This window comes from Poecilia latipinna, unplaced genomic scaffold, assembly GCF_001443285.1.
Source record: "Poecilia latipinna isolate Pla-1442-1.1 unplaced genomic scaffold, P_latipinna-1.0 Scaffold504, whole genome shotgun sequence".
In the NCBI taxonomy this organism is placed as follows: domain Eukaryota; kingdom Metazoa; phylum Chordata; class Actinopteri; order Cyprinodontiformes; family Poeciliidae; genus Poecilia; species Poecilia latipinna.
Genome location: NW_015113120.1, coordinates 25,713 through 50,229, shown reverse-complemented (window position 1 = coordinate 50,229; position 24,517 = coordinate 25,713). Strand labels below are relative to the sequence as shown.

The 24,517-nt window shown below is 38.7% G+C and overlaps 1 protein-coding gene across 2 annotated transcripts; it reads left to right on the top strand.

Moving 5' to 3' along the window:
* Window positions 1-7,020: 7,020 nt before the first annotated feature.
* Window positions 7,021-11,248, top strand: LOC106952283 (protein L-Myc-1b-like). Of its 2 annotated transcripts, none has more exons than XM_015040299.1 (3): window positions 7,021-7,345; window positions 7,909-8,426; window positions 9,882-11,248. In XM_015040299.1, the coding sequence occupies exons 2-3, from the start codon at window positions 7,919-7,921 to the stop codon at window positions 10,436-10,438; spliced, it is 1,065 nt and encodes a 354-aa protein (XP_014895785.1). In that variant the 5' UTR covers window positions 7,021-7,345; window positions 7,909-7,918; the 3' UTR covers window positions 10,439-11,248. The 2 variants fall into 2 exon arrangements, with proteins under 2 accessions (XP_014895785.1, XP_014895784.1); XM_015040298.1 differs by having other exon boundaries at window positions 7,853-8,426.
* The last annotated feature ends 13,269 nt before the right edge of the window (window positions 11,249-24,517 follow it).

Here is a 24,517-nt window from a genome sequence, read left to right as displayed (position 1 = left end):
ACTAAAAATGAGTTCTGAGACTATTTTCCTTCAACTTAAAACTCAACCTCCACAACTTACCTGCCAATGTTCAATATTTCTCACAAATACAAATACAAATACAAATACAGATAGATTTAAACTGACCTACGTCAGTTTAAATCTATCTTTTTTGGTGGACTATTGCATTTTCTTCAAGGTGTTTTATGATCATCCCTTTGTGACACAGTCACTCCCATTAACATTAAGCTCCCATTAAGTGGGTCATAAAAGATAATGCTACTGCTGCCATAGCTGTAAAGCAGAGGTAAAGTAAGAACATCCCAGGCAGGTTCGGTTGCAAAAGCTCAAGCAAATCTTTGGAAATAGTTTTGCAATTTACATTTGTTTTGGAGAGTGAGGACTGATCACAGTTAGACCTTTATGTTAACCATCTGAGTTTGTGCCCCAGAACCTGAACTTGCTCTGTGGCATCTATAAGCCATGTTAACCCTCTGTGGTGCTTGATGACTGGTTAGTACAACCTAGAGCAACCTGCATTATGTCGCTTCAACATTTTCTATTCAAATCCCTCTCCTGAAAAAAGGGCAGAGCTGAAAGGTCAGAAAATGAGCCTCCCGCCTCATGAGCTGCGCAGATTCAGGAAAAATCCTTCATGTGCTGCTAAATCCATGTTAAATGGGCTTAATGCTTTCTTGTTCAGTCCAACTTTAATAAATAATGGCCAAATTAGTCTCTATATAGAAATGTGGGGTGGGGAATTGTTTGTTTTGTGGGGTTGTTTTTATTGATCTGTACAGCACTTTGAGCTGCTTAATAGGGTGAAGGGGGCTTTATAAATAAAATTACTTAATTGATTGATTGATTGAAAAGTAGATTTGATAAGGGGGGCATATTGTCCAATTATCTTAATGCTTGAAAGAAAAGTTTTCTCATACATGTCAAGAAAATAACTAAAGTCTTGGGTAAGTCAGGAATTAACCAAAAATATTAACAGTAATGTTATTTTAGTTAATGTGGTTTTATTATAGCTTAGCATATATTTAATTCTGTAGATTATTTTGTTTACTGTCAATGTGCCAAAAAAGTGATAGAAAGAAATAAGATATTAATGTGTAATAAGACATCCCATAAACTTAAAATAGTTTAAGTACACATTTTATAACAGAATGGGAGAAAATGTGTGTAATGTGTGTGTGTGATGCTATCACACAAATCAATGTGATTCACCTCTGTAGGGTGAATCCTCAGCAATGTGTTCATAACTTTAGTGATGGCGCCATCTTTTGGTCATAGATATAAATGCCATACATTTTGTCATGAAAAAACACAATACAATAAATGTTTTCTTTTTGTGTGAATATTTATTAGTTTAATTATTTATTCATTTGATCATCAACTGCTACTGCTAGTCCCTTGCAAACATATTAATGCATCTTGAAATCTTTCACATGTTCTCATGTATTTTAGGATTTTTCAAAAACGGTCTAAAATTGTGACATGCATTTATATTCAATTATATTGAATTACCAATGCTTCTTACCACTTTTGCACACAGAGACTACAAATATTGTTTCCTTGGTCTTCATGGTGCTGCTTGTTCTCCAATATTTATTTATTTTAGAACTGTTACCTTTTTTTATCATAAAGCATTTACCTCTGACACAGTTACATTTATGCTGTATATTTTTTTAATAGAAATAACGCTAAACATATTTTACCCTTATTTAGTCCAATATTAGGAGATTCCTCACTATATTTAAGTGGCGGAACGGGATAGTTTTTTTTTTATTATTATTTTATCATTTACACCTTTCAAACACCAGGTGGCAGCATAAGTCAGTCAAAATTTGCAGCAGTGAGGCAGCAGTTGAAATCAATCAAAGCAAACATTTATTCATCATAGCTACTTTCAGATATTTCCTTTAACTCACAATTATGATTTTAAAAACTTTGTTTGTGAAGCACATTTTACAGGGTAAGAATAAACTTCAAGTTATCCTCATTCTAATCACAGGCAGGATTTTGTGTTATCGGCGGCTATTTATAATGTGTTACAAAGTTCACAGACTTTACCTGCAATTTTACCACCTTTAGCTGCTGCAGTTCTTTAGTGAGGAAATGACAGCCCATAGTAAAAGCCTGATGTAATGCACAATGTTGACGATAGAGATGTGAAAGTTGCAAGCAGGTAAAACTGGAACTCAGTTGAACTCTTTTGCAACATGCTGCGGATGGAAGATCACCAGAATGTGTTTTTTTTTTTTTTTTTTTTTTTTTTACATCCCAGGGGTGCAATAACATTTGTGTGACTTATTTTGTTGTCTTTCCTGCATGTCTTTTCTTTTCTTTTTGAATGACTGGTCCCATTTTGGAACCAGCTCCAAATCGTATTTTCTCAGCTGGGAGGAAAGGGTCACAGGTCAGGGCCAAGGGATGTCACGAGGTCGTGGGGAAAGCGGGTACACCCTCTTGTATTGCACATGTGGGCAATGCTTTAAAGAATCTCTGAAAAACCCTCCAAATTCCTGGACTGCGGTTGGCTTAATGTTCTCTAGGAGGCTGACTGGGAGTTACAGACCACACTGTTACTCAGCCAAGTGGATCCCAAACCCTTCACCCTTTTTTTCTTTAGCATCCCCACACATATGCAGCTTTAACTAGAAGGGACAATAGAGGCTACTTGAAGTTAAGCTGTGAAACAATTTGGGGGGGATGCTTTTGTTGGTGTTAAAGAGGGTTTCCCCAACAGAGGAGAATATCACAAACTTTAAAGGGACGGAAAAGAAAATGGAGTTGAGAGAAGCAGATTATAGTCTTGAATATTTCTGTTTGGGGTAAATGGAGTATCCCAAGCATAAAAAACTAAGTGTTAGTGCAATTGTGGAAATTTGACAGGATATAAGCATTGAGATCTCTAATCTGTGAGAGGAAAAACTCAAGAGTAATCTAGAAACACTTTTAAATGAATAAAAACTACTTATTTATGCTTCAAAGCAAACTTTTATAGACTTTAGACTGCCATGATGTGGATTTTCCAGTGTGAGACCATTCATTGCCTCAGAAGATTTTTTTTTTTACCAAAATAGCATTGCAGATTTATTGCAACAAACGCAAGTCTTGATCTGTTTGTCCTACTAAAAGCACATTTGAAAATCATTCCTTAACTGTCTTTAAATTAACTCTAAAGGAAAGTTATCCAAAATATTGTTTGAGAGAAGAATTTGGGTTTGTTGACATGTTAACTACTGCACCAATGTTAGAGAAAAATAGCGAACTTGTAAAATGGCAGACAGAACAAATATGTTCACCAATTCATATCTTAAAGACATGTGAAAATAAGAGTGCATGTTGTAGTGTATGGATGCAAAGAAGCTACATAATTAAAGCAAAACTTTAATTTTAGATTCAGCAAAATAGAAATGTTACATTTAACTTTGGATTCCGAAAAAAACATCTACATACGATTCTACCATGAAGACAAGTTTCACTTCAGCTTCTGAAGTGATGCATCCAAGATTGTAATTGGTATTCAGCAAAATTTTAAAAAAGAAAAAGACACAATCAAAAGTTTAATTCTGGATTCAGAAAAACAAAAATGTCTGATTTGATCCAAAACTAGATATCAAACCTCTAAAACCCTTTTTGACTGGACGCTATCCACTACGCTGAAGATTAGGACTTTTAGTCTCAAAGCAATGTGTCTTTGGTGCGATCACATGAACTCACAACAAATGCTGAAATTTTGCTTAAGATGAAGACATTAAGATGTAACCAAACGTTTCAGATCAGGGGACAAGAAAACTGGTCAAACTGTGAAATTGAAAACAAAACATTTTGCTTGTCTGCTGCAGGACGCAGTCCTAACTGGCCACCCGTGTTGTCAAGAAAGAAACAATATTGTGCATATTTGAATTTTCTTATTTTGTTATTGTCCATTCATTTATAATTTACAACCAAATGTACACTGACAAGTATAAGAGAGGTTGGATTTCTGCAGGAATTTGATTAAAAACAGATGACAAGAGAAGAAAAAGCCCTCTGGTCAGTGGTCAGCTATGTCACCAGATGCATCTGTCTGGATGCTTGTTTTTGGGAGGGCAGTTTGTATCTGCAGTTAAATAAGGTGTAAAAACAAAACAGGAAATGCTCGCTGAGCATATGACAATGACATGTTCCTCTGTAAACACCAAAAACATATTTAAAGTAAGTTTGGCTTGTAACTTTAAATAACAGCTAAGAGCTGTGTGCTAGACATTGAGACACTCGATGACGACAGATGCCCATCAGTGCGCCTCGATGTTGAAGGTTTTGTTTTGGGTGTGTGCACAATTAATTAAGTCAAAAGAAACCCACGCTAAGGCAAAGGCAAAGTGGATCAATATATTAGCAGGAGGCAAAAAACACGGGGTGGTGGATGATCCTGACCTGCTGCTCTGCGATCACAGGACGTTGGTAAACTCTAACCTCCTGCTCGCTCGTCAGCACAGAGCGCTTAATTACACCAGACACTGAATGGACAAATCAGCTCCCTGTTTAATCACCGCTTGATTCAACACCATTAATCCAACGCTTCAGGTCACTGACGAGAGCATCTGTTTTTCAGGCGTGGTCCTCCTCTTTTATTTATTTATTTATTTTTTTACTTCTGCCCTGTAAAGAGAGATTTTAAGAGCAAATAAAGTTATGTTTGTTTTAGGACATGAACTTGTTTGCAGCTGTTGAAGCTTGCTCCTTAAAGAAGATTACTCTCTTTACAGGCACTTACTGAGGTCTTCAGCAGCCGAGTCCCGACACGGCCCTCATTGTGCTCCTTTGTGTCGAAATGCAAACCATTTAAAGTTGTGCACTCCACCCAACAATGTGAGAATGGCTTCACAGTTTGAAATATAAAGCATCTATTAGCGAGCCTAGATGTCTTCTTCCTACCTGGGTGTGAAACCAGTTTTTAATTTGATTCAGGAGCACAATTTACAAACCGCATCTCCAAATTCACACGTTTTCACACCGATGGAGCTTCCATCAAAAAAAAAAAAGTGTTAGTTTAAAACTGGTCTGATCTGACTGACATTAATGAAAAGAAGCCCTTACGTAACCAAAGTTGCAGATTAATTCTTAATTCTGCTAATTTTAATGAGATTAGGAGAAAGTAGGTTAATCTTTCAAGTAATCTTTGGTGTCGAGGTCGACGCACGTCGCCTTTACGTCTGAGAATTGCAGTCAGAACAATGAAGACATCAAACTAGCCTGGATGTGACCCCTGACTTAAATGCTGACCTCAGTCATCTTGCATGTATTGTGATATCTTAGTAAGTAATCTTTCATTTCTGTGCTGTGTGTTTTTTTTTTAGATAATTAGGGTGGGGTGGCACGTATCAAAACCTCACTCAAGTAGCCTTAGCTTTGGAGAGTCAAATATCTAGAGATGTAAAAAATAAAAAATGACTAGAAAAAGCATTTCTAGTGACATTTGTAACATTGATCTTAATTTTGGTTTAAACTATTTAAAAGTAATATAAGGTTTTCTGTATACACATCAGAAAACATACAGGGATAAGTCTAATTGCCAAGCCTGGTAAAGTGGTAAAGTGACCTTTCTGTTTACATTTTCTGCCCACTGGTTGCTTTTCTTAGCTCTTATTTCCTTCCCCTGTTCAAAGACATGCAACACTGAGGTCAACCTGAACAGGATGTAGCAAACTGCTAGCCCTAATGACTTCACTGACTGCAAAAGTTATCAAAATGTACAATGCAGATAAATAAAAAAGAGTTACTTTGTGTAAAGCCAAGAGCTGTGAAGTTATATGTTTCAGTAATGTTTTTTTTTTATTGTACAAAATTATGCTTAAATAACTATGTATCATTCCTGCTGATCTGAAGTCAGACTAGGGTGATACTAAGTAACTTTGGCCAAAAATAACCTGAAATCAGTTATCTATATTTATAAGAACAGTTACTTTATCTTTTGTAAGATATGGATGGAAGTTCAACAATAGAAAGAAACTAATAATACAAGACATGAGGTTTGGCCAACAGTGTGCACACAGGGTTTTTGTTTTTTTTTTTTAAAGGGTGACATGAACCCCATGAACAACATACGAAGTAAGATGGCAGTTTCCAAAGTTGGGGAATTTGGAGATCCTCCTGAAAAATCTAAATAAATAACAATGATATAAAAGTGAAAGAAGATTTGTGCAATAAATGTTGCAAATGGGTAAGACAAACAAAATGCCCACAACCTTGTCAGGTTGCAATAGCAGCTCCAGGAAACCTTGATGAAACACAGCAGGCCAAAAACCAGCGGAGAGCTGTGCCTGATCCACTGAAGCACTGACGCCAGCCACTGTTCACACCTTGTGAATTCCCCACAAACTCTGTAATGGGTTTAACGTCGAAATCCTCTCAATGGTGCTATTGCATAAGGACACTTTTTCCCGCCACCTAATTTTCCAATCAAAAGCTTGGCAGCAGCACTCTATGGAACCAGACTGTTTAGCCAAGACCTTTTGTGACTTATCCTCGCTGTAAAGGACTGTCTGGTAGACTACTGTCTTCCCTAAGCTCATATAAGCTATGACTCAACTTTTATGGATTAAAGGGTTTTTTTTGTTTGTTTTTGCTCGTGTAGCATTTGAATTATTTGATAAATTAAGTAGTAGGCTTTTACAACTGTAAGCCATAATTAAAAAGAAAAGAAAAATCCTGGATGTTATCAGACTGTGTGCAATGAATCTCTAATTTTTCAACTGAATTATTATTATTTTTTTAAATTACGTTTCTGAATCATATTCCACTTTACTGAACTGCAAACGTTAGGACTATCACCTTTTTAGAAACACGCGTTTTTGCCACGAGAATAAATCTACCTTACACTTAATTTACAATTGTACCCTGACATTGTCGTTATCATCCTTAATAGGAGTGAAACAGTTATAGTAAATCTGTTATTGTGGCCATGACTGGTGCTGCATACCGGGGCGGGGTTCTGCGCGCCTCCCCCACGTCTCTGATGCAAATAAAGGGGCTTTACCCGGATCTACCGCAGCAGACATTGCTGCGGCTGCGGCTCCTCCCTGCGCTTTTATCGCCATATAACAGGATATCTCACTGGCGCGAAAAACGCACAGTGGGGCTCTCTATTGTGAGGCGGGCGGGTCTTGCGTGTGTCGTCTGAGCCCCGGTGGTGTTTTCTCTGCTTTTAATTTAAAGTCGTATTTCTTTAATTGCAAACTGAAACAGATTTCCAGACAGCGTCCCTTTTCGCCGCCGCTTTACAATCGATGGTGTCAGCTTCTTGTGACTTCATCCGCTGAAACAGGCGGATTTTAATGTGCTGAGTTGCGCTTTTGGAACCTGCGGAGATCCGGTGAGTACTTTTAATTCTTACACGCTGAGTTTCTGGTGAGGAAATGGAGCTCCTTTGATGTGTTTTAACCCGGTCTCTGCTCACTTTTTCCTTTTCCTTTTTTTTTTCCCCCCCCTCTAGTGCTTTAGTTCCGAACAAAGATCTAACTGCATTTCAGGAAATGCTTTACTTTGGCTTTGAGATTTCTCAACGCCATTCTTTATTCACCAAATTAACCGTGATTTGAATTTAAACATAAGATAACGTGAGATATAATGTGTGTGTGTGCGTGCGTGTGTGTGTGTGTGTGTGTGTGTTATTATATGCAGTAAGCTTATTCAATAAAAGCCTGTATCCATTACTGCAAAGAGCGTATCCGCAAGATGGGATTAATAATTAATGTGGTCCCATTTGTTGGAAGTCAGCTGTTCCAGGAATGATGTCCCATTAGATGGATATTTGATCAGTCGGACGGGAGAAACTTTTAGATGTAACTTGATTAATGATATCTTTCTCTGGACTTCACAGGATCTCCCTCATTTCTGGGATTAACGTGGATTTGTTTTTTTGTTTTGTTTTTTTAGCAACCTAAACATGGAGTTTGATTGTTTCCAGTCTTATTTTTTCCACGATTTCGACACCGAGGAGGATTTTTATAAGTCCACTGCGCCCAGTGAGGATATCTGGAAAAAGTTCGAGCTGCTGCCCACCCCTCCCATGTCCCCCCACAGGACTCTGTGTGACGCTGCCCTGCACTTCTCTCCGGGGGACAAGTTAAACTGGCTGACCAAGGTGCTGGGGCCGGATGAGGTGTGTGAGGGCGCGTTCACGCCCGACCCCACGGAGCTTTTTGATAACCTCAGCGCGCACATCATCCAGGACTGCATGTGGAGTAGTTCCGAGAAAGTGTCGGCGGCTGCGGCGCAGACCCCGGCTCCCCAACAGATCTCAGTCCGGGCCACCAAGACGCAGTGCGCCTCATCGGGTGGTCTCATCTCCGCGGCTATAGACTGCGTGGACCCCGCCGCCGTTCTCACCTTCCCCGCCAGCAGCTGCAGGAAGCCGGCGTCGTCTGGCTCAGAGTCTCGCTCTGATTCCTCCGGTAAGGACGGCCCCACCCTGCCCTGCCTCTGGTCTATATTGTGCCCACCAACAATGGGTTATTTGGAAAAAGCAAGGCGGCACCGAGGCAAAGTGGTTGTACAGATCAACCTCAAATAATACTTTTTTTTTTTCACTCTCTCTTTCTCCTTCTTTGACAAAAAGCGCCTTCTGCTTGCGCTGGACGGGTCATGCTTCCTTTTAAAAACCGCGCCCCTATCACTTTAAGGCAAACAGACCTCGGTTCTTTATCTATGGTTGCAGTTGGAGGGGCGGATTTACTCTGTCTTCATAATTTATTGCCATTGCGTACAGGGGCGTCTCCAGGAAGTTTTGTGAGGGGTGACTAAATGGGGGCTACTAATGTCACTGGATGGCACACACTACAATCAAAAGCCAAGTTGTTTTGCTGCCATAAACCATGATAACAAAAGAAGAAGAAGAAAACCCTAGATTCTACCTCCATAAATTTATAGTTTCGAGTAGTTTTTTTTTTAAATCAAAATTGATGCTTGCATGTTTTTCCATCCATGTCAATCTTAGTTTATTATTTTAATTTTTTTTTATCCAAAGTATTTAATCTTGATGTTAGAGTATGGGGCCAGAAAAGTATGATACCTTTTCAAAATAACAGTGTAAAAAATATATTATAAAAAAAAATCATAATACCCAGTCATTTCCCAGATTTGTATTAATTTTGTACCAATCATCTATTTTGTTTTAGAAATAACATTAGCAAGTAAAACTAGATTAAACAAGGTACATTTGTTGCAACAGGAATTAATTTTTACTAAAGGGCATTCTGTGTTATTATCTGAAACTGCTACTTTCACTTAGCTTGGTTTTGATTCCCATTTAGCCTTCTGACTCAGGTCACATAAGTATGAACCCAGATCCACTCAAAAATAATCTCAAGCTCCTGCTGACAGACGTTATTTACTGGATTCATGCAGCCACATTTTCTTGCCTCAGCTCTAAATACGTCAGATGTATCAGTGAGTCGCTTTATTTTTGTTTTCTGGTATAGCTCAGAAACTGCTACATCACGAGCTGTGAGCCTAGCATAGTTACTACAGAATCACTTTTGATTGGTTGAAGAAATACTTTTGAAATACTGCCAAGAAAGCAGTTGGGTCACAAATCTCTAGGAATGCCTCACCACCCTCCCCACCACCCCATTTTGGTACCACCCCTGCACCTCCGCTTCCTGAACACCTTACAGAGTGAAGTTAAACATTTACCAGCTTAATTAATGCCATCTACCTTTGAATCTCATTTAGATTATTGAATAGCCACTGATTGAAGCCTCGTTATTGCGAATGTTTCTTCCTTGTTGCTGTTTTAGTTACACTTTAATCCACTTTGTAGAAACCCGTTGTTTTAGGATGACTGTGCAATGCCCTCAGATGAACCTTCTCACTGGGAATTCATGAGTTATTTTCTTCTGCGATGACAGATGACGAGGAAGAAATCGACGTGGTCACCGTGGAGAGCAAGCAGAACCGCGTGCGGCTGCTGAGTGGAAGGAAACCGGTCACCATCAGGGTCCGTGCGGACCCCTGCCCCAAAAGCTTCCACGTGTCCATCCATCAGCAGCAGCACAACTACGCCGCCCGCTCGCCGGACAGCGACCCAGAAGAGGACGAGGAGGACGACGACGACTACGAAGAGGAGCCCCTGAGCAAGCGTGCCTGCACGACGTCCCACCAGCTGCCGCCCTCCCCCACCGACACCCCGCTGAACTCGGACGCGGAGGACTCTGACCGCAGGCGAAACCACAACTTTCTGGAGCGAAAGAGGAGGAACGACCTCAGGTCCCGCTTCACCGCCCTGCGGGATCAGATCCCCAGCCTCGAGTCGGCCAAGGCCCCCAAGGTGGCTATCCTGACCCAGGCGACGGATTACCTGGAGGAGCTGCATCTCAGCGAGAGGCGGCACCTGCAGGAGAAGAAGCGCCTCCGATCCAGGCAGCAGCAGCTTCTCCGCAAATTATCTGAACTCAAACGCTCCTGAGACTTAATCACAACTGCCTCATTGACAGCAGATAACTTCTACCCTCACAAAAAAAAAAATAATAATTACTTGTCACTTTCAAAGAAAGCTATTCTTTTATAAGCGCAACTTGCCTCATGTAAATAGCTGTGAAATACTTTCTAAATGAAATCATATGGCTGTGGGCTTCCTGTCAAATCCACTGCCACGCCCTGTGAACCTGCTGTGGGGAGGATCAGTTTGCTATGATGTGCTGTTTGTTGTTTTTTTTTTTTTTTTTTTTTTTTTGCACAGTTTTGAACAATGGGTCATAGTTTTTTTTTTTTTAATTATTGCTAATGCAAAGCTATTTCCAGGTATGCTGTGATAAGAAATATTTTATATTTTACAAACGTTTAAAGCAGTGAGGCAGTCAGGACGAGTAAATAAAAAGAAAATCGTGGATTTCATGTTTTCATTTCATCGTTGCACATTGAATATATGTGTGAATGCCTTTCTGTTTGCAAGCGTGAATGAATAATGACTTGATGTATAAATCCTTTTGTAAATAATAGCATATTTCTCCGGGTAAAGGAGACAAAGCCAGGGTTTGTCTTACAGCTTTGCTCCTCTGTGCCACCAGACTTCTATTTTTTGTTAAGAAAGTAGGAAAATAATGATAAAAAAGGAAAAAAGTAGCACCGCTGTACTTTATATTCACACGTCACTTTGTGATTTCAATGCTTTTCTGATTGTTGTTGTTGTTTGTTTTTTTTTTTTTTTTTTTGTTTTTTTTTAAAGCATGATAACTTCAAAGCATCATTAAATTTTTATACCATATTTGCATACAAACATTATTGTCTTATTGTTTTTGTTCCAAACAAGCAAACGCTATGATTTTTATTTTGGCCTCACCATGTGATTAGGTTTGCACACATTTCAGCCATTACTGGTTCCCACAGAAACGGCACTCAACCTGAGCTGGCATCACTGTGAAAGCTTATTTCGAATATTTCATGCGTAAGTAGCGAATTACACTGATTTATCATCCTCCCCAAATAGCTTCCACCACACTCTTTAGTTCATCTGAGGCAAAACAAATGTATTTGAATAGTGCCCTTTGTACACCAAGTAATTCAGAAAGAATACTTTTTAAAAACTGAAAATTCTTCCCATTATTTAAGACACAATAGCTTAAAATCCCACCCACTTTTCCATATGATCTACTATATGTTATCAACTATGTCAAACGGAGCAACAAGATGCTCTGATATTCAGACCAAATTACAAAGATGTACTGTGTCATTTAAAACTCTCAAAGGAGTCCCAGGGTTGTGCTTTGATCACAAACCTGTTTTTTTTTTTTTTTTTTTTTATTACCAGGAAAGAATAAATCTCTGACTCATTGACTGTTACGGACTTTAATCATGTGGTAAACATAAAGTTGTGTATCATCAACAAATGAATGGTGACAGGTATTGTAAAGCTACATAATCTGGTTTAAGGAGGTTATAAACACACTAAATGAAAGTGGCCCAAGAATTAGACCCTGAGGAACTCCACATAATATGATATTTGCTCGCTTTTATATGTGCTATAAAGGTAAAAAAAATAAAAATAAATAAATAAAATCACAATTCCAGAACATCACCTGCGTTAAATACAGCCCCGAAATCCAAAAATGCCAACACAGACTTTTTTGATACAACCTTTTTTTCTGTTTCTCTCTTTTTGAAGCATCATTATTATAATGTGTAGCTTTTAAAACTTTATGTCATGCTGTCCAAAATCAGTGTAAATAGCACTGATGCCAGTGTTTTTATTTATTTATTTATTTATTTATTTATTTATTTATTTTTAACCAATGGGTCAATTTGTTGATGGACTGTCTTTTCCCATTCAGAAAACACATTATCATAATTACCCTAAGCATTTTGACGTGTGTCGCCAGCTGCTGCTCCTAAGGAGGTTGAGACTCTGCCCTTCAGATTTGCCCTTGAGGGGAGACCGCATTTGTGTGGTGGTGTTGTGGATCCTCCCCTCTGCAGTGGCTGCTGCATGCTGGCCACCTGATGTGCTCAGGAAGTAGGTCACACTCACATAAATACAATCAGTATCTTCGGAGGAGTGCCCCTTGCGTGAAGTGCTACTTGAATCCGTTGCAGGGGAGGAACGCTTCAAATATCCACACCGACAAAACCGATCACCAAAAACCACTTTTGGGCTTAAATTTGCTGCATGCTGCATCGTCAGCTATTTACTGATCATTAAAATGTAGTTCTGGACATCTACAGGCAGTCCTGCTTGTCACAGCAGCGAATACAGATCCATACAAAAGTCTGTATCTACACCAGTGCGGTCTGATTTGGCTAAGGTTGTCTGAGACTGTTTCGCCACGCTAAGACAGGATATAGCTGACCCGTAAGCAGGTCATTTCCCAAACAGCCTCCAGATGCCTGGAAGGGAGTCAGTGTATCAGGGAGTGAGCATTCTTGCTATGTTGTGAATAGATGGGAAGACAGAACCGCTTCCTCCCTGCTGCTGTTAACTCACTGTGACCGTGACCCAGACGGTTGTAAACAGCACAGAAGCAGCTCCGTAGATTAATAAACCGGTGAAAAATTGAGCAAACACACAGAAAGCAAAATGAAAGTATTTAGAAAGCACACCGTGTATGTAAACACAAGATAACTAATTATCAGTAACCTTGTGCTGATAAAAATGTTAAACAGCCCGAAGTCCGATTCTGATAATATTTACAATGCTCTTGATTGCAATGATTACAGCAACACCAGATAAAATATTATAAATTATCTGTCGGTTGTGCTCTGAACTTGTTTTTTTTTTATTATTATTATTGTTTTTATTTTGATCCTTCGTCGTATGGGAAACAAGTAAGAAATAGAAAGTAAATTTAGCATAGTTTTTATAATTTCTTTAAAACTATGTTGTGTTCAGCCCTCCTTATTCTGATACCCTGAAATAAAACACAAAGTGAGGTACTTCTGTTTGAAGATTTGTGGTTTTACCTTATCAGTAGGAACCAAATCTCACGTATCCACTTGCATTTTCTCTATTAAACCTTCAGCAGAGCATCATCTGTTGTTTTTTTTTCAGGTTGCAGAGTTCAGCATAGCCTTAATTGAATTCCCATTACAGAGTGACTTCATGCGTTTGAGTTTCTGCTGGCTTCACAATGACTTCAGCAATGATGAGCCTCTGCAGGCCTGAATGAGTCATCTCTGATCTCCTGTCATTTCTTTAGTCAACTTGGAGCAGCCATGTGGTGCAGGTAGTCTAGCCTGACAGAGGAGGCCGACACACCCTGAGCTCCAACCGTCTTGGGAATGGTTTGTTGTTTTACCCGTTTTGTGTTCACTTTCTCCTTTTGCAACTGTTCTGATGCTCTAGATTTCATTTCCCCTGTTTAACTGGCATCTGAACCCAAGGGTTTTTGTTGAAAGTAATAAAAGACACTAACAATATCATAAAATCAAGTTCTTAAGCCATTTTTTAGTGTTTCTCTATGGAAAGTCAAACAGAATATCAGATAAAACTAACCTGATGCGCAGCAGTTTTAGTAAGCACCCAGATCCTTCCTAAGATTGTCCTAAACTGCCACTATCGGGAAGTGAAAATGATGCTCAAATGTCAGGTTTTGAAGCAGATAGCAGCAAACCTGTCTAACACATTTCCTGTTGCGAAACAACCACAAAATTAATCCAAATCAAGAAAAAATCTGGATGTCAATGCTGGTGACAAAAGTTTTCTACGGTCTCGTCAAGAGATGTGCTTTGCATGTGATGACCTTTTTAACAAGCAATATGCAAAGTGCTTATTTCACAGTGAGGTGGACATAGACGAAAATTAATAAAGGTCCGGAGCAAAAGATCACATCTTACTGCATGTGCTTTGTGTTTCTGGAGAAGTGAAAACGAAAAGGTTCCTTTTACGAGATCCGTTACAAGGAAATGCTTGTGAAAAGGCTTCAGATCAGACGCAAAAATCGAGAAAGCATTTTACTATTCAAGTGGGGGTCTTAGCTCGTCCCATGTGTGCAAATGTTGACAAGAGGAACTCTTGAGTTCCTTTGTCATTGTGTCAAACAGACGTTCTTCTTAGAAAAAGAGGATGGAAGATGATCTCTTTATCCCATCGTTTTTGTGCAGCTTTGACGGTTAACTTGCCAGACCAGATTTTGTGGCCACGCTGAACTGCTGAAGTGAATGGGTGATTGCTTGTGTACATTTTCTCCTGTCCCCTCTCAGAGCACCCTTTCATATTAGGGTGCATACTTCTAGCTAAGAAGTCACCCTAATAGCTCACATAGACGGTTGGGAAGAGCACAAACAAGGAGGAGAATGTAGAAAATTGATGATTTGGTAGAGTGGATAGTTCTCCAAGTTAATTCTTACAAATGTTCTAACATATTTTAGGTGATTGGCTTCTGCAATGTACTGAAGAAGCGAATCACGAAAGCATGCACGAACTAAGTAATGAATACGTCTACTGTGCCTCTGCATTTTGGACCTAAAACCGTTTCAAACCTGTAAATCTGGCTGAAAAACCACAGAAACAGATGAGCACATCATGTTTCTGGCGTGCGTCCAAGACTGGGAAAATTACTCGTTGTTCTCGTCGATCTGGCATTGCTCACAGATAAACCGGTTACAAGATAAATACAGTGAAAACCTGCAGTCTTTTCCTGTTGCCCGCTATGCAGAGCTTTTCACTGAGAAAATATGTGTATAAAAAAAGATTAAAAAATAAAACAACAACATCGTGTCTTCATTCCTGAAAAGTGTGAGATTGTCATCAACTTTCGCAACTGTTAACATCCTCTTGCTTGTGCAGTGGAGATTCTCCTACCTCTGCAGTTTTTTTTTTTTTTTTTTTTTTTTTTTCGGAGGAATAAGGCAAACACATTGAGCAATATTTGTACCGTCTCTGAGTGGGTGTGTTCAGGTCTGTATGTTATGAGTGTAGTTATTGTGTGTGCTAAGACAGCAGAGCAAAGACGGAAACAGACCATAAACTCTCTGCACGGGTTTATGGGTTTAAGGCGCAGGTACAACTAGTTGCTTATCTCTGACCCACATGCTGGCTGTAAACAGGGCGATGTGATAAAGATCAAGGAGAAAAAGGTGAAAGTTTAACCGACAAATGAGCTTTAAAGGGGAATGACTACTAGATTTACAGTTTATCACACAGAGATCTTACATTTTCTTTATAGCAGGGGCATATAAACTGTGGTTCTCAGGCTATTTCTGGCAGGCGGTTCATTCAGACGGATACTTTTTTGTACGTTTAAGGAAGTGATTTACATTGAGGCCTTTCTAAGGCGGTGATGAAAAATTTAAATCTTTTAAAACAGAAAAATACTGGGTACCAAACAAAGTGTTGCTTTTACTTTAAATCCCCCACAAGGCACAACCACAAACATCCCGACATGGATGGCATTCATTCATAACATTTGACTAAATACAGGAATCACTTACAAAAAAAAAGTTTATAGATTAAATGTTGCAATAAAAATCTCTTATCCCACACAGATGATCAGGAATTTTCAAATTGTGATCATTTTTGTGACATTAAAGTATAATGCTGAAAACGTGAGGTCTGAATGAATGTCAGGATAATGCAAGCTACGTTTTATATGAATTATTTCACTTTACAAATTTAAAACGTAAGATACACCGTAAAGTAATTACAGTAATTGCATAAATGTTAATATCAAATAACGATAATGAGAGTACAAACCAACCACAATTTTAAAATAATTATTTAATTGAAAAAAATGTTAAATTGGATTTATTTTTATAAGGAAAAATCTTTCTCGCCTGTCCGTTTGTGAAAAAGATAATTTCACCCCTTGTCAAAGCATGAATTTACAGTGACTAACCACACTTTCTCTTTGATTTTACTCACCACACCCAACCCTGATTACTACCAGACATTTATAATTGAGAAATCACTTAAAAAGAAGCTGACTCCAGCAAACCACATTGAGACCCATTATCCCCAAATGGGGCAGACACTGAGCAGCAGTGAACCTCCCCCAGGAACAGTCGTCTTAATAAAATCAGCACAAAAGTATCCAGAACGTTAAGGCCTTACGTGCGACAGTTAAGGTCAATGGTGATTCAACGATTACAAAGAGGCTGGGCAAAAATGGTCTTGAAGAGAGTTTCTGTGAAAAAACTACTTCTAAACAAAAAGGAAAAGGAAGGCGTCCTACGTTTACCCTCCAAATTTTTAATGATCCTCAAATCAAACATGGTGGTGGTAGAAGTGGGATGCTTTTGTTTGCCTGTGCTGCCTGGGGACTTGGATTAAAGCCATTGTTGAAACACACCAGGAGGTTCTCCTCCTCTGAGGATCCCCAACACCCCCCAAAAATCAACCAGTTGCAGGTTTTATAGTGGGCTAATCAAAGTCTGGACCTATTGCAGCACATATTCAGCTGCAATACAGCCTGACTTGAGAAAATCTCAGCTGGTTTACACAGTCTTCACTGTCATTGCGTGTGGCAGAAGAAAAGCAGATTAGCAGCAAAGTAGATGCAAAGAGATTTTTGTCGCAATGTCACTTTAACCAGCAGAGGCTCGATATTTAAAAGGAGGCATGGCAACAAAAATAAGGTTGAGGTGAATTTATTTAAAATTTGCAGGTCATTATACAGTGACAGCAACAATTGGCTTTTATGTGGTCAGCAGTTTTAAATCTCAAGGAAAATACCAAGAATAAATGACAATGATAAAACAAGAAACAAATATCATTTGTAAATCAGTTAGACACAACATAATTTTAATAATCTTATTCCATTAGTGATGAAATAATTTGTCTCAATCGCACAGAACAACAGGAGAAAACATTGGCAAATATCAGGGGCAGGCTGAACAAAGCAGGCTGTGTTGTTCACCTGTCATGGTTCCATCATATAACACCTGACTCTTTCCTTTTTAAAACGTTGTTTGGTGTAACTTATCGAGTTTCTTTAGGTCAAAGGGTTCAGATCATACTGAAATTGAGTCATTGGAGCGGAGGTCCAAAGTCTTTAATGATTTTATCAAGCCAAGTATATGGCCATTTAATTTTTAACTCGAGCCGGACTTTAAAGTCACTTGAATCGACTCAACACAGCCACTGTGGTGTACCTGTTAACATGCTTCAATATCCTCTGTGGATGAGTTAACAATAATTCTGCAAAGCATAGTGGGGCAAATTTTGTGTAAAGGACTCATTGCCAGCTATTACAAACACTTGATAGCAGTAGTTAATGCCAAGAGTGATGCAACAACTCATTATGTTTGGAAAATTATTTTTCCAGATTTTCCCAGTTTTGGTTTTGACAAAGCTTTATACTTAAATGAAATTATTTGAGAACTTCACTTTGTGCTTACTCATGTTATGTTGGTGCCATAAATGTAAAATCAGAAGAACTCTGTGCAGTGCAAATGCTTTTTCACTACACAGCAATTCAAAGGGGCTTCTCAATGTTGCAAATCAGTTTGTAGAGCTCTGAACACAGGAGAAGTGGACACAGTCATCCCTCTCTTACTCAATTCAGAACACACACACACACCCTTCCCCTTATTCTATTTTCAAGCAGCTGACCGTCAAGGAAGATGTGGAAAACACAAGCGGGAAAAGACACACAGATGGCCAGGAGTGTGCGCTCCACACATACCCACACCAGCACTTGTAACAAAACTTTCCCCGGCCCGGTCTCAGTTGTCAAATTCTGCTGCCTACTGACCCACATTCCTGCCCGCTTGTGTCACTGTAGCTCACAACCACTCAGATGCTGTTTTCCAGCAAAGCAGAAACCACATGTTGGCATGGAAACTCATCACATTTTTCTTCGTCTTACTTTAATCCGATTCCATGTCTTTCTCTTTAACCCGGCTTTTCCATGTTTGCCTCCCTCTCCTCAGGTACTTATCTCCACCATTTGGTGATCTAGGTCAGTGGTCTGTTTTGGGTTTCACTCCCCTTTCATTCTATATGCCCTCCCCTTGCTAAGGCCCAAGTTACATAACAGCGATGATTCAGACTCTGCATGTTCCTCTCGGATACATCTGGGCCCAGCTGATTACTCTCAAATCTGTGTTTTACTTTAAACCTTAAACAAACAAGTAAATGGATCCACTGTGAAGTCAAATAATCATGAGGGGCACGTGTAGTGTAATATGTCAAACCTTTTATGTTTTTCTGGAGGATTTTTAATTTCTTTAACCTTTTACAGCGCCTCTTGCTTGGGAGGTAAGGTTAGTAGTTTCAGAGTCAAACTCAAGAAGGTAATAATCTAATCTAAAGCTAATCCTAATCCTGTTAGTGCAAACGCTTGTGCCATCTGGGTCCAGACACACTCTAATTATAAAAAAAACCCTTCAAAAGTTCTTCAAGTCATTCTCCTCTGGAGCTCCCAGGGACATATCTTCATATTCAACTTGAACAAAAAAAAAAAAAAGGCTTAGGGGTATTTTTTTAGGGATTGTGTGAATCTCCCATACTTTATTACTTTATCCCATATTTTATTTCATTAAGTTTTTTTTTTTTTTTTTACAAATTTTACATGATAAACTAACTCAAAATAACAATAACTACATTACTTTGAGTTCAAACAACACAGAGGAAGACAAGTGACCCTCTGAAGGCTGCACTGAATCAGATTTTATCTGCGATAAATAAACTCTGATTCAGATAATAGAATCTCTAAAGTGTGTATGAAAAGAAATAAAACTAAATCCTATAAGAAGGACACAGAAATATTGATAAATGTAACTCTGGCAACCAAATATACTGAACGCAAGATGGTTGATGGCTTTCAGAAACAAAAACTGTAAGAACAGAATTACTTTCTTTTGTTCTTGCAGCCATGAGAGTACACGTGTTGTTTGTTCTTGCAGAGTATGTTTTAGCCCCTGCTCTTGATGGTGCATTACATTTCTTAGAGCGCCAGAACTCAGCTATTCTGAAAACCACACTTCCGAGAGAGGAGATGGAGTCTTCACAAGAGACTAATCAACCAACCTGAAGCAGAATTAAGGAAACATGAGAGCTACACCCCGTCTTACAGCCCATCATACACACTTTCTTCAGTTGTCTGAGAGACCTCGTATCGTACTTCCCAAGCTGTCCAGAGTCTATCACTTTAGCCATTGCGACATCTCATCGCTACGGCTGTTTTTACATTCAACCTGTTTTAGACATTTACTCATTCCGTTAAATAAAAGAGAAGTTTACTTTAAAATTTTAACAGTAGTGATTTACAGTTTATTGTAGAATATTTTAAAGTTTCTGGAAAAAACAGACAAATCCGTTGATTTGTCTCATATTTGGAATAAATTTTCTATATATTAGGAACTCTCGTATAAACAGGACAGTAACAAGTAAGGTTGTGAGTTCATTCATAGTAAAAAAACAAAATAAAAATAAAAAAACACACACACTAAGGGACTGAGTGTTTGCTATGATTAAATCTAACGTTGCCTGACGCCATTCAAATTGCTTAGCCTGCTCATGTAGATGAGAGGTCAAATTCAGATGTGTATGTTTTGGTTTGTCTCAACTTGTGTGTGAACTGCAAACACAGCAAAGTTTTCCATTGTAATGGGAAATAAAAACAACTTGTGGTCTGAATAATTTTGCGTACCCTTGTATGAACACCTAATGTGAGATTTAAAATAAAATAAACATGAAAATGTTATTTTAGGACAAGTGAGTAATCTGTTTTTATGGTGCTTTTGGCCCCCAGAGAGGCAGCAGTAACTTTAGTGATTCAGCCATGATGCTGGTTAATGGATACACTACAGGAAACACAGAGGATTGAATCCTAGCAACCCTTTCTTGCCTCCACTTTTCTTAATGTGAGCACTGACTGGAAGCAAAATTAGTAGCAGAAGGTGGAAAACCCTAAGATAAATGTTTGTTTCATTTTATGCTCCAAATTCTTTTTCTTTCCTGTCATCTACTCAATGTAGATAACTGAGGACTCGTGAGTTATGATTCAATCACAGATTTTGCCTTGGTAGCCTATTTTGCTTAATCTCATGCTCTTTTTCTTTATGTAAATCATTTAAGCAAGTCTGGCGCTCTCAAAGATAGCCTTACAGTTTAACACCTTTCTATTCTATAAGCGGATGAAAATGCAGCACACTGCAGACACAGTAGGGTTTTAACAGTTTGAATCGTGTCACCCAGTGCAAGAATATTGTGGAGCAGATCTGCATGTACGAAAATATATTCCATATGTGAATTCTAGCACGAAACTTGGCACCTTGTATGTATCAATCTTGTAAAGTTGATACATACATTTTCGTTAATACAGATTGATTTTTATTTGCCTTTTATAACTTATTGTTATCTAATTCTTTCCAAGTGAGAAGTACAGTTTAGTATTGGATAAAGGTTACTGAGCAAGTTCAAAACGCAGCTTTCAAAAATGTAACCTAGTGTCTTCCATCGACTAGGTTGCGTCATCAGTCCAGAGTGTTTTCTCAAAAGTCTTAGCAATCATCAATAAACTTTTTAACACATATGAAATATCATAGTAAAGCAAAATGTGAACCATTTCATAATATTAATTAGCTATTAAAAGACCTTTAAATGTTATTTGCTGACTGATTGTCAATGTCTGTGACAATAGTGTTTGTCATCTCTTCTTACATTTCTTTAGATGGAGGCATGATGTAATTTTTTTTGTTGACCTTTTCGAGTACTTCATTCAGTCATCCAGGTTTTACTTACCAGTAATTGATATGTTGACACTTTAGGTGTGACAGTAATCAGCCCTGGGTTAAATCTAATCCGTCCATGAATTGTGCTTGAGTCCTGACTTAAAAATGGTAATTATATTTTCAAGTGTTGGCAAATCTTATCTATTTTTTCCCTAATAGATGAATGGAGCATTTGAAACTTAAAAAAGTAAATAAAATTTTGAGGTTGTCTTTCTTTGTCGAAAAAATGTGTTTGATGATGTGAAACTTTTAAGTGTGTGTTTTTGTACGTTTTGTAGTTTTGGAAAAGACGGCGACCATATTTTACTTTGAATCCTTCACCGCTGGATCCTCATGTCTTTACCAGGCCTCTTTTTTTTTTCCCTACACAGACGGTAACCACAGAGTTACACATCCCACCACATGGTCCTTCTCGGAAATCTTCAGTTTTACTTTCTGTCTCCGCAGTTTGTCTATTCTTGTGAAGAATATTCTGACTTTGTGGGACCAGTTACGTCTTGTCGACACTGCCAGATGCTTTGTGGATGAACAGTTACATTAAAAGTTTTCAAAGCAAGTTACAGTGCACACGTGTATGATTTGCATACCCAAAATAGCCACGGCAGCTCTGTCAATTTTTCCAAGTAACAGCACGTTGAAAATCTTCAAAATAAAGCTGCAAATAGGTTTAAACCTGTTGCCTCTGCTGAAGAGTGACTGTGGCCCTTCAAAACAGAGCTACTGATGCTCTTATGGTGAGCGTTAAACTTTTGTCAAGCGGGCAGATGTTCCTTTTGTTAGGCCCTGCGGTGTAAGGTTGCTTCAGTTGAGTTTAGGACTCTTTCTGCATCTTTTGAATTTAGCCCCTTTCAGTGCTGTCACCCTCTGACCCCCCCTCCCCCCACTTTGAAGACTTTGCCCTTCCCCCTATCCCCTTTCAACCCCTAACAGCCCTCTAAGTTGTTGCTCCTCCACCAACCAACACTTCTCTGCTAGTTTTTACATCTTACTCTAGTCAGGAGTCCTGTTTATTTGCGTATTACTGCAGCATTGGGGTGTATTTGCATCATTCTGCAGTTAAATGCCTCACTATATCTTGCTGTATCTTATCACATGGGGAATGCAAGTTGTGTTTAATGGCTCTTTTTGTCTCATTTGGCTGCAGATCCTTCTTCCATGAAACTGCTGTTGTTGTCAGGGCCTCTGATAGATCACCTGCTTATGTAACAATCACTGCCTCTGTTTTCCTTCGCTCACCCCACCGAAGGCTGGCATGTGTGAAACACAAGAAAAGACGCAGCGTAATAAGATCTAGGAAATGCACAAGCTCTGCAGGCTTCCTGTTTTTGTGTTAAACTCATTGGAGGCAGGAAGTGAGGAGGAACCGCTGCTTATTTTGCTCTGTAATGGGTGAAATTTGCCACACTGGCTCCCACTCAGGTGATACCTGTTTTACTGGTAAAATGGATTAGGAGGCTGGGGTAACCCTCAATCTCTGAAAGCTAATAACGACAAATCCAATTATGTGACTGCTGATTGCCTGCGCTGCCAGGTCCGCAAATGACGTTTTTTTTTTTTTTATTATTCTTTAGTTTGGAGATTGAAGGTTGTTCTCAGCAGTAAAAAAAGAAAGACCTTCACTCGACTTTGGTTATGGTGCATTGCTTAAGCAGAATCCCTTTGAGAACAAAGAATCTAGTGGTGGTGAATATGCCCGAGTAGCTGCTTTAAAGGTCTGATTATGGTTATAATAGTCATTTGGCTTGCTTCAAGCCTCCAGGCTGTGTGTTAGGGGGGTGGGGCCACGTAAAGAGTAGGGGGGGGTTGTCCAGGCTGCTACCCTCTTTGTTCTGGTCTTCTCCTCCCATGCTCAGTTCTTTGTCTCCACCCACAGCTATCTTTATCTGACTTCCAGTTTAAAGCAGAAACAAGAGGTAGAGTTGCTTTCTTTCTTCCTGCTTCTTTTTTCCATTGACCTTTGTTTCCGAGGTATCCTCTAATGTCTGACATGCTTCCAAGGTACAGCACAGGTTTTCTAAAGCCCACCCAAAACCCGCCTATTACCGCTTTTCTTTCCCGCCAGTGTTTCCCGCCACTACAGGGAGGGAGGAGTGGCTGCACAGCCGGCATGAAGAAAGACGGCCTACCCTCAGCCTCGCGCCAAAAAGCCGGTGCTATTCAAATCAGCTCAGAGGGTGCGGCCCAACTGTCTCGATGCCCTGCTAACCCTATTTGAGCAATGGGCTCCAACACAAAGACAGACAGAAATCAGAGGGTTGCTTTTTAACTCAGAACTCCGACACTTTTAAGTGGTTTTATAAGTGTTGGAGTTAATGCATTGCCTTTTGATTTTATTTTATTTATTTATTTATTTTTTTTTTTTTCAGATATCCAAGAAGTAATTTTATCTCTACTATTACAGTTAAGCTATTTCTTGTAAATCAGGGAATGTACGTAATATGAAACCATAGATTCAGGATCCCCCTTTTTGTTTGACTCAGCATACTAGTTGAATTTTTAAAGCTACTCGAACACAAAGTTTTTAGTCAACTTCCTCTGACAGAGTGTTTCTTTCACATCCTCTTTGTCTACGGCCACCCAAAGGTATGAATGAATCTGAAGCATTCATGGAGGAGCTATTGGCCCTCTGCTGCACTCTAGTGGCTCTAACTATCAACTGCAAGAGATGAGTGTTTACAGAATCGGCTTTTTCAAATTCGCCAGTCTTATTTCATTCATTGCGCCATACTTCGTAAAGTTTCTAATAAAATAATCTATGAAATATGTATTATATATACACAAATTGTGGATCTTTTTTATCAAATTTATTAAAACTTTATAAAATTCTTTATAAATTTCATTAATATTACTAAACCATTTGTATTTATCACTATCTATATCTATATACCGGTAACATATAGATGTGCTTTTTTCTAGTAAAATAAATGTATTTCCCTTGTTTCTTTGAAATACACCTGATACATTAGGTATTTTAAAGAAACCAATATATTTGAAATAAGTTTCCACTTCTTCTGATGTTTTTTTTAAATTATTAACTATATCAGAAATTTAGTTTGTATTTTATACATTTAGTTTTGGTCCAACACAGAAAGTAACATAAATAACAAAATATATACCAGTTCAATGTTTTATTCTAAAAGTGGTAGTTGTATAAAGATGATGCTTGTGATGGTCTGCTATCTTTAAAGGTGTGTCTGTTTTATTTTTTCTTCCTTTAGTTAATCCGTGGTCCTGCTTAGTATCTCCTGCCAGAAACCACCTTGCCTGTCTGGTTTGATAAAAGCTAAATTACCTCTATTAATGATAATTGAATGCTCTTCAAAGCACAGCATGCACTTTCATCTTTTCTCCTTGCCTCACCTGCTTGTTTCTGGCTCCT